The 12,172-nt window shown below is 39.1% G+C and overlaps 1 protein-coding gene across 1 annotated transcript; it reads right to left on the reverse strand.

The window, feature by feature from the left end:
* Positions 1-7,288: 7,288 nt before the first annotated feature.
* LOC137003715 (E3 ubiquitin-protein ligase TRIM35-like) lies at positions 7,289-11,651 on the reverse strand. The gene is made up of 4 exons (XM_067363992.1): positions 11,256-11,651; positions 9,658-9,888; positions 9,341-9,458; positions 7,289-7,722 (listed from the first exon to the last, which is right to left on the reverse strand). The coding sequence occupies exons 1-4, from the start codon at positions 11,649-11,651 to the stop codon at positions 7,289-7,291; spliced, it is 1,179 nt and encodes a 392-aa protein (XP_067220093.1).
* Between the last annotated feature and the right edge of the window lie 521 nt (positions 11,652-12,172).

Genomic DNA, 12,172 nt, shown 5'->3' on the forward strand with positions numbered 1-12,172 from the left:
CTTGTCCTCAGACAAAGAGATCGAGACCTTATATGTAATAAGGCAAACAACACCAAATAAGACACACGATAACATAGAGCACTTGCTGAAGACAACAGAAGCTAGCGTTCTCTGAATCCCGGTATGCTTTATAGTTTCCTGGTCCGTGACGTCACCCGCCTCTGACGTCTCGCTACACAATTGGTTAGATACAAGAGTGCTTCAATGACGTAATTACGCAGAAGGTTCCCGATGCGTCATGACGCAGCGTCGACAGTTCCCACGAAAGGGAACTCGTATTTCTTTGTTTAACCTCAAATCAAGATATCCACATGCAACTAAGAATTCAGATGTGGAAGTTTAATTAAACTATGTGCAATAAAATATATATAATATATTCATCCTCTCTATATTGCTTGCAATGTCTTCTTCCTCATGTGATCACAGGAGTTAAGTGATGTTTTTACACAACAATTAACACAACAAAATAAGTGATGAATATATTTTGGATGCAGTAGTACAACAAAGTAAAAGGTTATGTTCCAGATATCTTCCAGTATTCAGTTTTTTGCAGATAGTTGATATCATTCACATTTGCATTCTATCTATGCAAACTTCAAAGAGAATATGTCAATAGCCACGTTTCCACTGTCTGGCCTAAAGCAGGTGTGCTAGTGCGTGCCAGTCACGGTTCCACTGTCACTTGCGACGATCAATCCCCGGAATTGACAGTGGAAACGCGACTTGCCCTGGCGCACACTAATCTTGCAAGTAAAGAAGTTCATAAAGTTATTACTGCTATGCTGTTTGGAAACAGCTTTATTTCTCATTAATGTAGCCACTGTATCAAATAAATACTTAGGGTTGTGTTTATTTTCTTCTAAAAGACTTGAAAAATGAGCAGATCTATCAGTTTTTAAGGCCTTTCTGTCCTCAATCATTCTCTCTCTCTCCACGAAATGCAACAAACTTTGTTTTGTTTTCTTCCAGCTGCGCTCCATTATTCTGGCTGCTCTCTTAAGGGCCCGGGTGTGCTCTTTTTTAAGTGCAAAGGAGCAACTGAGTCCAATGTGCTGTAAAAGACAGAGTCAATAGTTTCTGTTGCAACTTTGAGGTCTTCTAAGCTATCTGGTATGCTAAGGTGATGAAACTGATCAGAAACATTATTTATAAGCAATCCTTAGTGGTATAAGTGATAGTTCTACCATATTTGTGGCAGGGAGGCAGTTTAGCAGCCTTGACTAAATCACTCAAAGCGACTGCATGCTTAACAAGACAATTCCCCGCCCCGTCGCTGTATCCAGCTGGGTTGTGTATACAATTCTTCTGACGGAACACTGGTTGTTGTTTTTTTTGTTATTTTGCCTTTTTTATTTTGGAGGGATATTCTGGGTGGAGATGTAAATCTCTGTCGGGGGTACGCTTTCAGACTTTCAGTTTGAATGATCATCACTGAGTTTAGCGTTTAATGCTGCCCCAAGCCCGGTACATCCTTGAAGACTAGATAGGAATTAGTTAGTGATTTCTTTCTGGTAGGAGCTGGAGTGTCTCAGTTCATGGAGGTGAACCTATTCAGTAAAATTTGTGAATAATTGTTTTTTAGTGCACTCTTTTCTTTCCCGCGAACCTGCAACCTGTTTTCGACTTGTAGTAAGTCTTTGGCATTTTTGTTAATGAGTATGTTACGTTACGGAATGACGTAAATGAAGCAGTGGCTTATGGGAGGTGTAGTTCTAGTAATCACAAGTGTCTCACGTGCGTGAACTGTTTGTTTGTGTTGTCGCATAGGTGTGTGTGAGAACGAAGATGTCTTCGGTGCTCGAAGATTTCTTTGCGTGTCCCTCAGAATCTTTACTTGAGAGGTGTACAAAGGAGCAATTATTACAAATTGCCGAATGCTTTAGTATCGATCTTACTACTCAAGATAAGAAACTGGAGGAAACGCTTGTGACGACGTTGAAACGTTCACTCGTTGATAGAGGAGTTTTAGAGGTAAGAACCAAGTCTATTGCTCCCAGTGATTCTTCTGTGTTTTCTCCTTGTGATGTTGAGGTTGAAAGTGAATTGAAATTTCGAAATATGTCACTGCAAGAGAAACAGCTGTATTTAGATGCGGTGAAAATCCGTGCTGAGCGTGAGGATCGCACTATGAGAGAGAGGGAGGTAGAAAGAGAGTTTGCAGCAAGGAAATTAGAGCAACAGTTATCAGTGCGTAAACTCGAACTTGAGTTGGAGAGAGAACGGGAAGATAGAGCATTTCAGATAAAGAAGTTGGAGTTGGAGCAAAAAAAGCGGAAACCCCGCAAATTGATATGCCTTTTGTTGAATCGCATCCGTCGGCTGATTATGAACCTGTGTTTGACGTTCACAAGAATGTGAGATTAGTTCCTCCATTTTCTGAAAAGGAAATAGAGAAATATTTCTATCACTTTGAATGGGTTGCTTTGTCTTTGAAATGGCTGAGGAAGTTATGGACTTTAATGTTACAGCGTGTTTTCACAGGTAAAGCTCGTGAAGTTTATTCAGCTCTCAGTCTCAACAGAGTGGTGAGTATGATATAGTGAAATCTGCTGTGTTACATGCATATGAACTCGTTCCTGAGGCATATCGCCAAAAATTTAGAAATTTTAACAAAAATGATGAATGCACTTTTGTTGAATTTGCAAGGGAAAAAGAGAGTTTATTTGACCGATGGTGTACTTCAATGAAAGTCAAGCTACATATCTTACTGAGCATAAGGTGAGTAAACTTTCAGAAGCTGCTATCATGGCTGATGAGTTTGTGTTAACCCATCGTGGGTCGTTCAGTTCAGTCAGTCTTAAGAATGACATGAGTAAATCTAAGTTTTGTTCTCAAGCCAAGACAAAGTCTGTTGTGATGGGGCCAAATATTAAAGCGACAGTAGTTGAGAAGTCCAAGCCTGCATTTTCAAAAGACATGGTTTTCTTTTATTGTAAAAAACCTGGCCATAAGATCTCTGATTGTCTTGTTCTTAAGAACAAAGAAAGACTCTCAAAACCTGCTGCTTTAGTTGCTACATCACCATTCATAAAAACTTTAGAGCAAAGAGAGAGCCCTTTGTCTCATTGTAGTAAACCTGCTGAGCAGAGTGTTACTGGTTTTGTTGATTATACACCTTTCATCACTGAAGGAACTGTTTCTTTATCTGGTTCAAAGGAAGCTGTGTCAGTGCACATTCTCAGAGATACGGGAGCTGCACAGTCGTTTCTTCTGGAAGGAATTTTGCCTTTGACTTCTGAAACATCTACTGGAACTCATGTATTGGTACGGGGTTTTGAGATGGGGTTTGTTGAAGTGCCTTTGCATCGAATCCATCTTTCCTCTGCCATAGTATCTGGTGATGTTGTAGTCGGTGTCCATGCTGTACTTCCAGTTCCTGGGATTACATTTATTCTGGGAAATGATCTAGCTGGAGGGAATGTTTGGGGTGAGAGTAATGTGGCAGCTCCACCCATAGTAATATCTGTACCCAGAAAAACTGATGTTAACATCCATAAAGAATTTTCTGATTTGTTCCCAGCTTGTGCAGTCACTCGATCGATGGCTAACCATCCATCTGAAAACCAGGATGATGAGGTTCTACTCAAGGACACCTTCTTTGCTTCTGTAAATACAGGTGACTCTAAATTTGATGTCTCTAAATGTTCTGAACAGAATGACTTGAACGTTTGATCTTTACCATCTTCTGATCAGGAAGAGTCTACAGAACTGCAAAGTGAATCTGATACATCTGAGGTTGTATCCACTTCTGAAAACATCAGTACTGATCTTTCCCATGTTGATGCTTGTTCTTTGACTTCTCTTTTACAGATCTCTCGAGAGGAGCTAATTAGAGCACAACAGATTGATGATACGCTTAAGTTTTTACTCTTTGCAGCAAGGTCCAATAAGAGGTCTGATGATTTTCCTTCATTGTATTTCTTTGAAGATGGCCTTCTTTGTAGGAAGGGGATCATGCACAAAGATATGGTGGAACCAAAAATTCAGATTGTAGTTTCTCTGCCATTTAGAAAACCTGTACTGAAATTGGCTCATGAAGGACTCGCTGGTCATACTGGAGTCCGCAAAACTTACAGTCGTATTATGCAAGTTTTATTGGCCTAAAGTAAAACGAGATGTGGCCATATATATACAATCTTGTCACATGTGTCAGATTACCGGTAAACCCAATCAGAAAGTGCCAGTTGCTCCGCTACAGCCTATTCCTGTGGTTTCCAACCCTTTCGAACATCTAGTCATTGACTGTGTTGGTCCTCTGCCACGGTCTAGGGCTGGTCACCATTATCTTTTTACCATTATGTGCCAGACTACCCGTTATCCTGCGGCTTACCCATTGAGATCTATCATCACTAAATCTATTTTGAAAGCCCTCACTAATTTCATGTCTATCTTTGGTATTCCCAAGATTATTCAATCAGATCAGGGTTCAAATTTCATGTCGAAGCAGTTTTCAAAAGCCTTGCATCAACTTGGAGTTACCCACAATGCTTCCAGTGCCTACCATCCACAAAGTCAGGGGATTCTTGAAAGGTTTCATCAAACCTTAAAGTCTCTCTTAAGGTCATATTGTGTGGAACTCGATGCAGACTGGTCTGCCGTGGATGTTATTGGCTATACGTGAAGTAATTCAAGAAAGTCTGGGGTTTAGTCCAATTGAATTGCAGTAGGTCCTCGTACTGGATGACCAAACACCAGTCTTAGCTGATGAATGGCGTACTACTAAGCCTCCAGAAAGTATTGCAGACTATGTTAGTGGATTTCGTTGTAGACTTTATGAGGCACGAGCGATAGCTCAAAAGAAATTAGATAAGTCTCAAACAAAAATGCAACGACTTTTTGATAGGAAGGCTATATTTAGGAGTTTTTAGGTAGGTGACCAGGTATTGGCTCTATTATCTCTTCCTACTAATCCATTTCAAGCCAAGTTTACTGGACCTTACAGAATAGCTAAGCACCTTTTGGATAATAACTATCTGTTGAATACTCCTGATCGTAAGCGAAAAGTGCAGGTTGCTCCGGTTGCTCCGGTAAGTTCTGCTTCTGTTGGCATTGTAACATCATGTGATCCATCTAATCTAGGTCAGTCTGTGGTTCCTTCTCTCTCTTGTAGTTGGAGTGGTGAGTCTTCCAAGGATATTGATGTGGACAGGAATCTTCTTTCTCAAGAAAAAGTACACTGACGACTTAACAACTCTCAAATTCTTGCCAATTTGTCTTGTCATCTGTCTTATTTGGCTGAGAAAGAGAGAAATTACATCATTGATTTGGTAATGTCCTTTCCTTCACTCTTCCTTGATGTTCCTGGTTGTACTTCTGTCATTGAACATGACATTGATGTTGGAACTTCTTCTCCTGTTAAGCAAAATGCTTATAGGGTTAATCCAGTAAAACGAGAATTGTTACAACGAGAAGTGAACTATTTACTTACTCATAAATTGGCCGAACCTAGTTTTAGTTCGTGGAGCTCTCCTTGTGTGCTAGTGAACAAACCAGATGGCTCATATCGGTTTTGCACCGATTATCGGAACTTAATTCGCTAACCAAACCTGACTGTTTCCCATTACCTCGTGTTGACGACTGTGTGGATCACGTTGGCTCTGCCCAATATGTAAGTAAGTTTGATCTTCTGAAGGGGTATTGGCAGGTGCCTCTAACTGCCCGAGCAAAGGAGTTATCTGCATTTGTTACCCCTTGACGATGTCGTCTTGCATAGTTCCTCCTGGTCTGAACATCTAAACCAAATAAAAGACTTATTTTTACATCTAACTGAGGCTAATTTGACCATCAATCTAGCCAAGTCTGAGTATCGAAAAGCGACGGTTACTCATTTGGGTAAAATAGTTGGAAACAGTTGTGTATCTCCAATCGGTGCTAAAGTCGAAGCCATATGTAGTTTTCCTATCCCTACCAATCGTCGCGAGTTGCGTAGATTTCTCGGAATGATAGGTTACTATCGGAGTTTCTGCCAGAATTTTGCCAGCGTGGTTTCGCCTTTGACTGATTTATTGAGTCCGAAAGTTGTCTTTCAGTGGTCTGAGACATGCCAACAAGCTTTTGAAAATTGTAAGGAGAAGTCCAGAGAAGTCTTTCCGGCTTGCAATTGATGCTAGCACTTGTTCTCTTGCAAGAGGATTTAAACGGAGTTGAACATCCTGTTAGTTATTTTTTGAAGAAATTCAACCGTCATCGACAGGTCTACTCAACTATTGAAAAGGAAGCCAATGCCCTTGTGTTGGCTATACAACATTTCGAAATATATTTGGGTTCAATTGCTGCCCCAATTATTATTTATACAGATCATAACCCTCTGTTTTTTTTTTTTTTAAATCGCATGAGGAGTCGAAACCAACGACTTATGTGGTGGAGTTTAATTTCACAGCCTTTCCACCTGGAAATTCAGCACGTGCGAGGGAAGGATAACGTAATCGCAGACGCTCTTTCTAGAACGTAATTCCATGATGTCTTTGCATGTTTTTCTCTTCTTTCTTCTTTTTGCATCTCTAGGGCCCAGAGGTGCTGGAAGATGAGGTGGAGTGAGAGGTGCTTCATAAATCGATGGACCATAATTTTGATTTTTGTATTCTTCCATATTTTGCTTTTGTGTTTTCTCTCTTTCTCTTTGATTCTGTGCAGAATCTTTTTGAGGAGGGAGGTGTTACGACCCTGTCTTTTCCTTCATCACCTGGTGGTGGCAGTGTGGCGTTTGGATGTGACATAAATGTCCAATTGGATAATTTATGGGTGGAAAGTATAAATAGCCGGCTGATCAACTCAACAGTACTTCCTTTGGTAGAACGTGTTTCTCCAGAGAAGTCATTTGCTCCAACCTGCTTTCCTTTTTGTTCTCCCCAACCTTTCTTACCCACTGGATTCTTATTTTCTTTTGGTTTATTTACTCCCCTAGACATTTTGTGCTATTTTGTTTCGAACAGATAATTTTTTAATAAACAACATGGCAATTTAAAGAACTCATTTGTGTGTGATCCTCTTTATGTTACGGTCAGGAACGAGCTGGCCGTGACACTTCCATGTTATGTTAGTCAACGGGGATCAGAAACTGTTTGATTACCAGCATTCTTTGGAATATCTTCTTTTGTCTTCAATGAATGAAAGAAACTCAAACAGGTTTGGATCAACATGAGGAAGAATAAATGATGACAGAATTTTCATTTTTGGGTAAACTATCCCTTTTTGAGCATTTCTGAGAAGTTTTACACACAAATACTGGAAACATGATGACTGTAAATGATGAAAGCAGCTCGATCCAGAACTACAGGAGTAACAATTACTAACTATTGACCGGTAAGATCCTCAGAGAGGTAAAACAACAGAAGAAAGGAAAGAGTGTGTCAGTGAAGGTGTTTGTGAATGCGTGTAGATGTTTGTTAGTTACAGGATCAGAAAATGACACCGTTCCTCTGTCATAGTCCAGATATACTCTCACACGATCAAGCTTCTGTTTAACACAAAAACCAGACCCAGACATCCTGTACTGCACACTCCAGACATCAGTTTTAAAGAAATCACGTCCCTTCCTCTGGTTTGCATCCCAGCAGTGTGTTCCTGAGTTAAAACCCTCTGAACCCAGAACACATTCATAACAGTCAAATCTCTCTGGATTATCAGGAAGAAGATCTTTGTTCTCTCTCCATCTCACACTGGTCAGATCATCAGACAGGACGAACCATGGATAAGCCGTGATTGGATCCAGAATCACAGGAGCTGATGAGACACAATCAACAGCTGCTTTTATTCTGATGTTCAATTAATTATCAAGAGTGAACCGTACACAGATTATTATGAATTATGACACTTGTCCTGTTGATCAAATACATCAGATGTTTTCCTCTGTGGCCTGTTGCATGAAGCTAGTTGAATAAACTCTGAGTTTCAGAGTAGGTTCAGGGTTGACAAATCCAGATAAATCCAAACTGGTTAAATCAGGATCAAATGTTGTACAACGCTCGGTATAAGCTTTCTCTGTCAACTCAGGTTTAATCCAGAGTTTGTGATTAACTCTGAAGTGCGTGCACCTGAAAGTGTGACACGTGTGGCAAACAGCCAATCACACGGAACATGCAGAGCGTATTTTTGATTCACTTCTCACGAGAGAGCCGTGCAGTTCACTTCTCTTCTGAAGATTAGATCGTTATGAAACATATCATGAAATTAAATGCATTTACTAGGCAGGAATAAACACTGCTGCAGTGAAAGTTTGAGAAGGTTCATTGCTATGGTAACTTACACTACAGGCTAACCTGCTCCGGAGCAGATTTTATTCTGGGTTAGAGATCACAAACCTAAACTGGACCAATCAGCTGTGAGTAAAGTGACATGTATCTGATGCAATAAAGCCAATCACCCGTATCTCTCGCTCCAAATTAAAGTTTATAGTGGAAACATTTAGAGACAAAATTGCTCATCTTTTGCTGCTATTATATTTATATTATGTGAATTTATTATGTATAATTAATATAATAGTATATTCATATAACTATTATATTACTTGACAATTAATATTTAACTTTGCTTTTAAATTGATATAAATATAATACATGCATCGATTATATAAAGCTTTTAAACAAATTAAGCTTATGTGTATTCATTTGAGCTCTTTGTGAATCAAATATAAATTATTTATAATATAAATTAAATATAAGTTATTAGGCATATTTCTTTGATTCACATGCATTGATATAATCAGATATTTTCTTTCAGCAATCCACCTTCATAAACCTGAAAAACCAGAATTTACTCAAACTAATCTTGAACTTACCTGGGTAGAAACTGAAACCGGCTTTGTGCAACAGGCCACTGATCACAGTCAGTGTTTTTAGTCACACACTCATTTTTATTATCAGTGTTTAATGGCTCAGATACAAACATTAAATGCGTGATTCAAACAGTGTCTCATCAAGACAAACTGATATTAGATGAAAAACTGTATATGTAAAAATTCTATTTAAATTTGATTCAGGATTACTGAAAATCTCAAGAAAAGAAATGTTTTGAATGTTCCTGCAAATCTTGAAAAATGTATATGTTCTCAAATATGCCAATAACAAAATCTTAAGAAATATTTTCTCTTTATTTCCCTTACGTAAAAAAAAAAACATTTTCATATATTTATGATCAATATATAAAATGGTTTAAATTATCTCAATATGTTACGATATATTAAATAATACATGAGGAATTGCCTCTTTTCATATATTGAAAATACAAACATATTTACTCTTTTGTGTGTGTGTGTGTGTGTGTGTGTGTGTGTGTGTGTGTGTGTGTGTGTGTGTGTGTGTGTGTGTGTGTGTGTAAGAGCACAGATCTTCTCCAGACTCACTGTTTTGGACGATGTCCTGCATCTTCTTCCAGACTCTGAACTGCAGGTTGCCCAAGTAACGTAACACATGAATCAAAGCTCCAGAAGCCATCTGTGGACTGGCTGTGAGATCTGGACTCTGGAAGAACATTCAGGAGTCAGAACTGCAGTGGCCAGAGACACCAGCAGATCACTCACCTTTCCATTGAGACTGGAAACTAATGCAGAACAAACACACCATTTATCATCAAAAACTCAACCAATCAATCAATCAATCAATCAATCAATCAATCAATCAATCAATCAATCAATCATCAATCAATCATCTGAAATCAGACCTTCAGAAAGCAGACGTCATTGTCTTTCATCATCTCCTCCATGTCTCTGATTGTGTTTGAAAGAGCTGATATGTGTCTGTTCATCTCCTCCAGCTTCTCCTTCATCATCTGCTTCTTCTGCTCCTTTTCCTCCCTCAGTGCAGTGATTGTAGCTTCTTCTTCATCTCTGAGAAACTGATGAAGCTTCTCAAACTGCTGCTTAATATGACGCTCTGTGTGCTCAGCTTGAGACTGAAATCAAACCACATTCACGTCAATCATCTCAAAGACACAACTGATTCTGGAGCAGCATGAAGAGTGAGAGGGTAAATGTGGGTTAGTTAACTACAACTTTAACTTTCTGAAGTACTAGTAATGCAGTAGAAGATGTTCTGTGTCTGTAGTGTGAAAATACACATTATCAATCAAATCCTCAGGTAGAATAATAGGCCCTGTCCCAAATGGCACACTTCTATGCACTTTCGTTCCTGTGGACTTACAATGGCTGCCGCGTGTGCATGTCTGTTAAGTCCACAAGACCGTAGGGTGTCCCATTTGTCAATTTTAGGTTTCAGAAGGGAGCTCGCGATCACCCCCTTTGCGGCCGATATGCGCCCTCGATGCGCACTTTTGCTAAGTCTGCACTGGTGTGAGCTCTGCGGCAGACTTCTTCCCGACAGTCAAAGCAACGTTACGTCATGAAAATGCTGACTCATAGGAAGGCTGTGAGTGTTTAAGGTGCCATTTGGGACAGGGCCATAATGTCAGCAGCTTTGTGCACTCATGAATATTAATCATATTATTAATCATAATATTAATCGTCTGCATTCACCCAAAGTGATTAGCTAAAATGAAAATGCGGAAGGTGGGTGCTAGCCAATGTGCTGGTGCATTAGACCTGTCCACTTCTGAAAAACCAGTTGACAGTGGAGTCTGTGCTTGATTGTGTGTTTCAGTCAATAAAGGAACATGTAATTATGTCAGATAAATCACTTCAGCTGTTGTAATCAAACTTTAAATAGGTCAAATCTATCAATCCTCACCTTGATGTGTTGAACTGTTTTCTCAAAATCTCATTCTTTCATTTTTTCATTGTGTTTCAGTTTCTCTTGTAAGGACAATTTAAAGAGAAAATCTGTAAGACACCAGAGATTTCTGTAATATGATCTTGTGTGTAAAATATAAGCTTAAATAAATGTTTAAGTCCCCGTAAACCGGAAGCTGCAAATGTCTTTTCTTCAGTGTTGTGACATATTTCCAAGTGAAACGGAATATTGAATAGAGGGCAGAGTTTTACTTGAGTGCTCCTCCTCTCCATCTCTCACTCATAGCAGCACTACTAGCACTCATGCTAGTAGTACTATGTGGAGGGGAGTGGTTTAAGCGTTTTCAACCCAAGCCGTCAAACTGACGTCATCAGAGAAGGAACGCCATTCCAGTCCGGAAGTAACTTTTCAGATTTTGATTAAAGATTACCATGAAAAACAATGTTTTTTTCTGTGTATTAACTTTTAACATGGATTAACTGGTCACCACAAGACTGGTAATATGCACTGACAAAGTAAATTGGATCAATTTTGATTTCATGACTTTAATACTCATGTGTAAATCAGTCATACCTGATATGAAGGAACAACTTCACTGATGGGTCTGAACGTGTGATTGACGTGTTTCTGTGAATCTCTGCACACTAAACACACAGGCTGTTTGTCCTCCAGACAGAAGAGTTTGAGTTTCTCACTGTGTAAACTGCAGATCTCCTCAGATCCCGATGAACGCCTCTCATTTCTCTCCTTCAGGAACGACTCACACAAGTTTTTTAACGCAAGATTATTTGGAGGATCATCTCTTGAGGATCTTCTCCTGCAGACAGGACACTCCTGAGTTTTCTTGGTTCTCCAGAACTGTTGAAGACACTCTTTACAGAAACTGTGACCACATGACAGAAGAACAGGTACATTGAATATTTCATGACACACAGGACAAGAAAAATCATCTTCAGACAGTAAATCCATTTTCACTGTTTGTCCTCCAGAAATCTGAACTTTACTTTCACTTTCTGAATCAAGGTTTAAAAAATGATTGACCACAAGAATCTCAAAGATCTGCTGTCTGATCAGAAACAAACTTCTTAAAAGTGTTTCTCTTTGTTGTTTATTGATCGCTGATTCTTTATTGCTTTTGTTAAAATAGAAGGGAGTCAGTATGACAGGAGAAATAAGTCAGTCTCTTCCTGGTGAGTGTTGTAAGAGGGTGAGGTTTCTTTTAAAGGTCATACAGGAACATCAGGATTTCTTCAGGTTAATTTTTAACAAAATGTGTTCAAAATTAACTTACATTGAAACGTGATTTATTTATTTTGTTTGAGTATTTTTGTTTGTATTTTGTTGAGTGTGTTTGAAGCTCACAGAGTTTCTCCAGGCTCTGTCATGAACAAATCTTTGTCAGAATGTTGAAGTCACAGTAATAAACACTCGTCTGCTTATCATGCTGATTGTCAATGTTTGAGATGTGATCAGAGGTGAGTAAACAAAAA

The sequence above is a fragment of the Chanodichthys erythropterus genome, chromosome 3 (assembly GCF_024489055.1).
Source record: "Chanodichthys erythropterus isolate Z2021 chromosome 3, ASM2448905v1, whole genome shotgun sequence".
Taxonomy (NCBI): Eukaryota; Metazoa; Chordata; class Actinopteri; order Cypriniformes; family Xenocyprididae; genus Chanodichthys; species Chanodichthys erythropterus.

What these genes read in the sequence shown, in the direction of transcription:
- LOC137003715 (XM_067363992.1), bottom strand. Translation starts at nt 11,651, where the DNA reads ATGGATTTACTGTCTGAAGATGATTTTTCTTGTCCTGTGTGTCATGAA. An exon ending in AAGTTGTTCCTTCATATCAG is followed by an intron (nt 9,889 to 11,255) that starts GTATGACTGATT and finishes GTTTGATTTCAG; the next exon opens with TCTCAAGCTGAGCACACAGA. An exon ending in GCAGGACATCGTCCAAAACA is followed by an intron (nt 7,723 to 9,340) that starts GTGAGTCTGGAG and finishes GTGTCTCATCAG; the next exon opens with CTCCTGTGATTCTGGATCCA.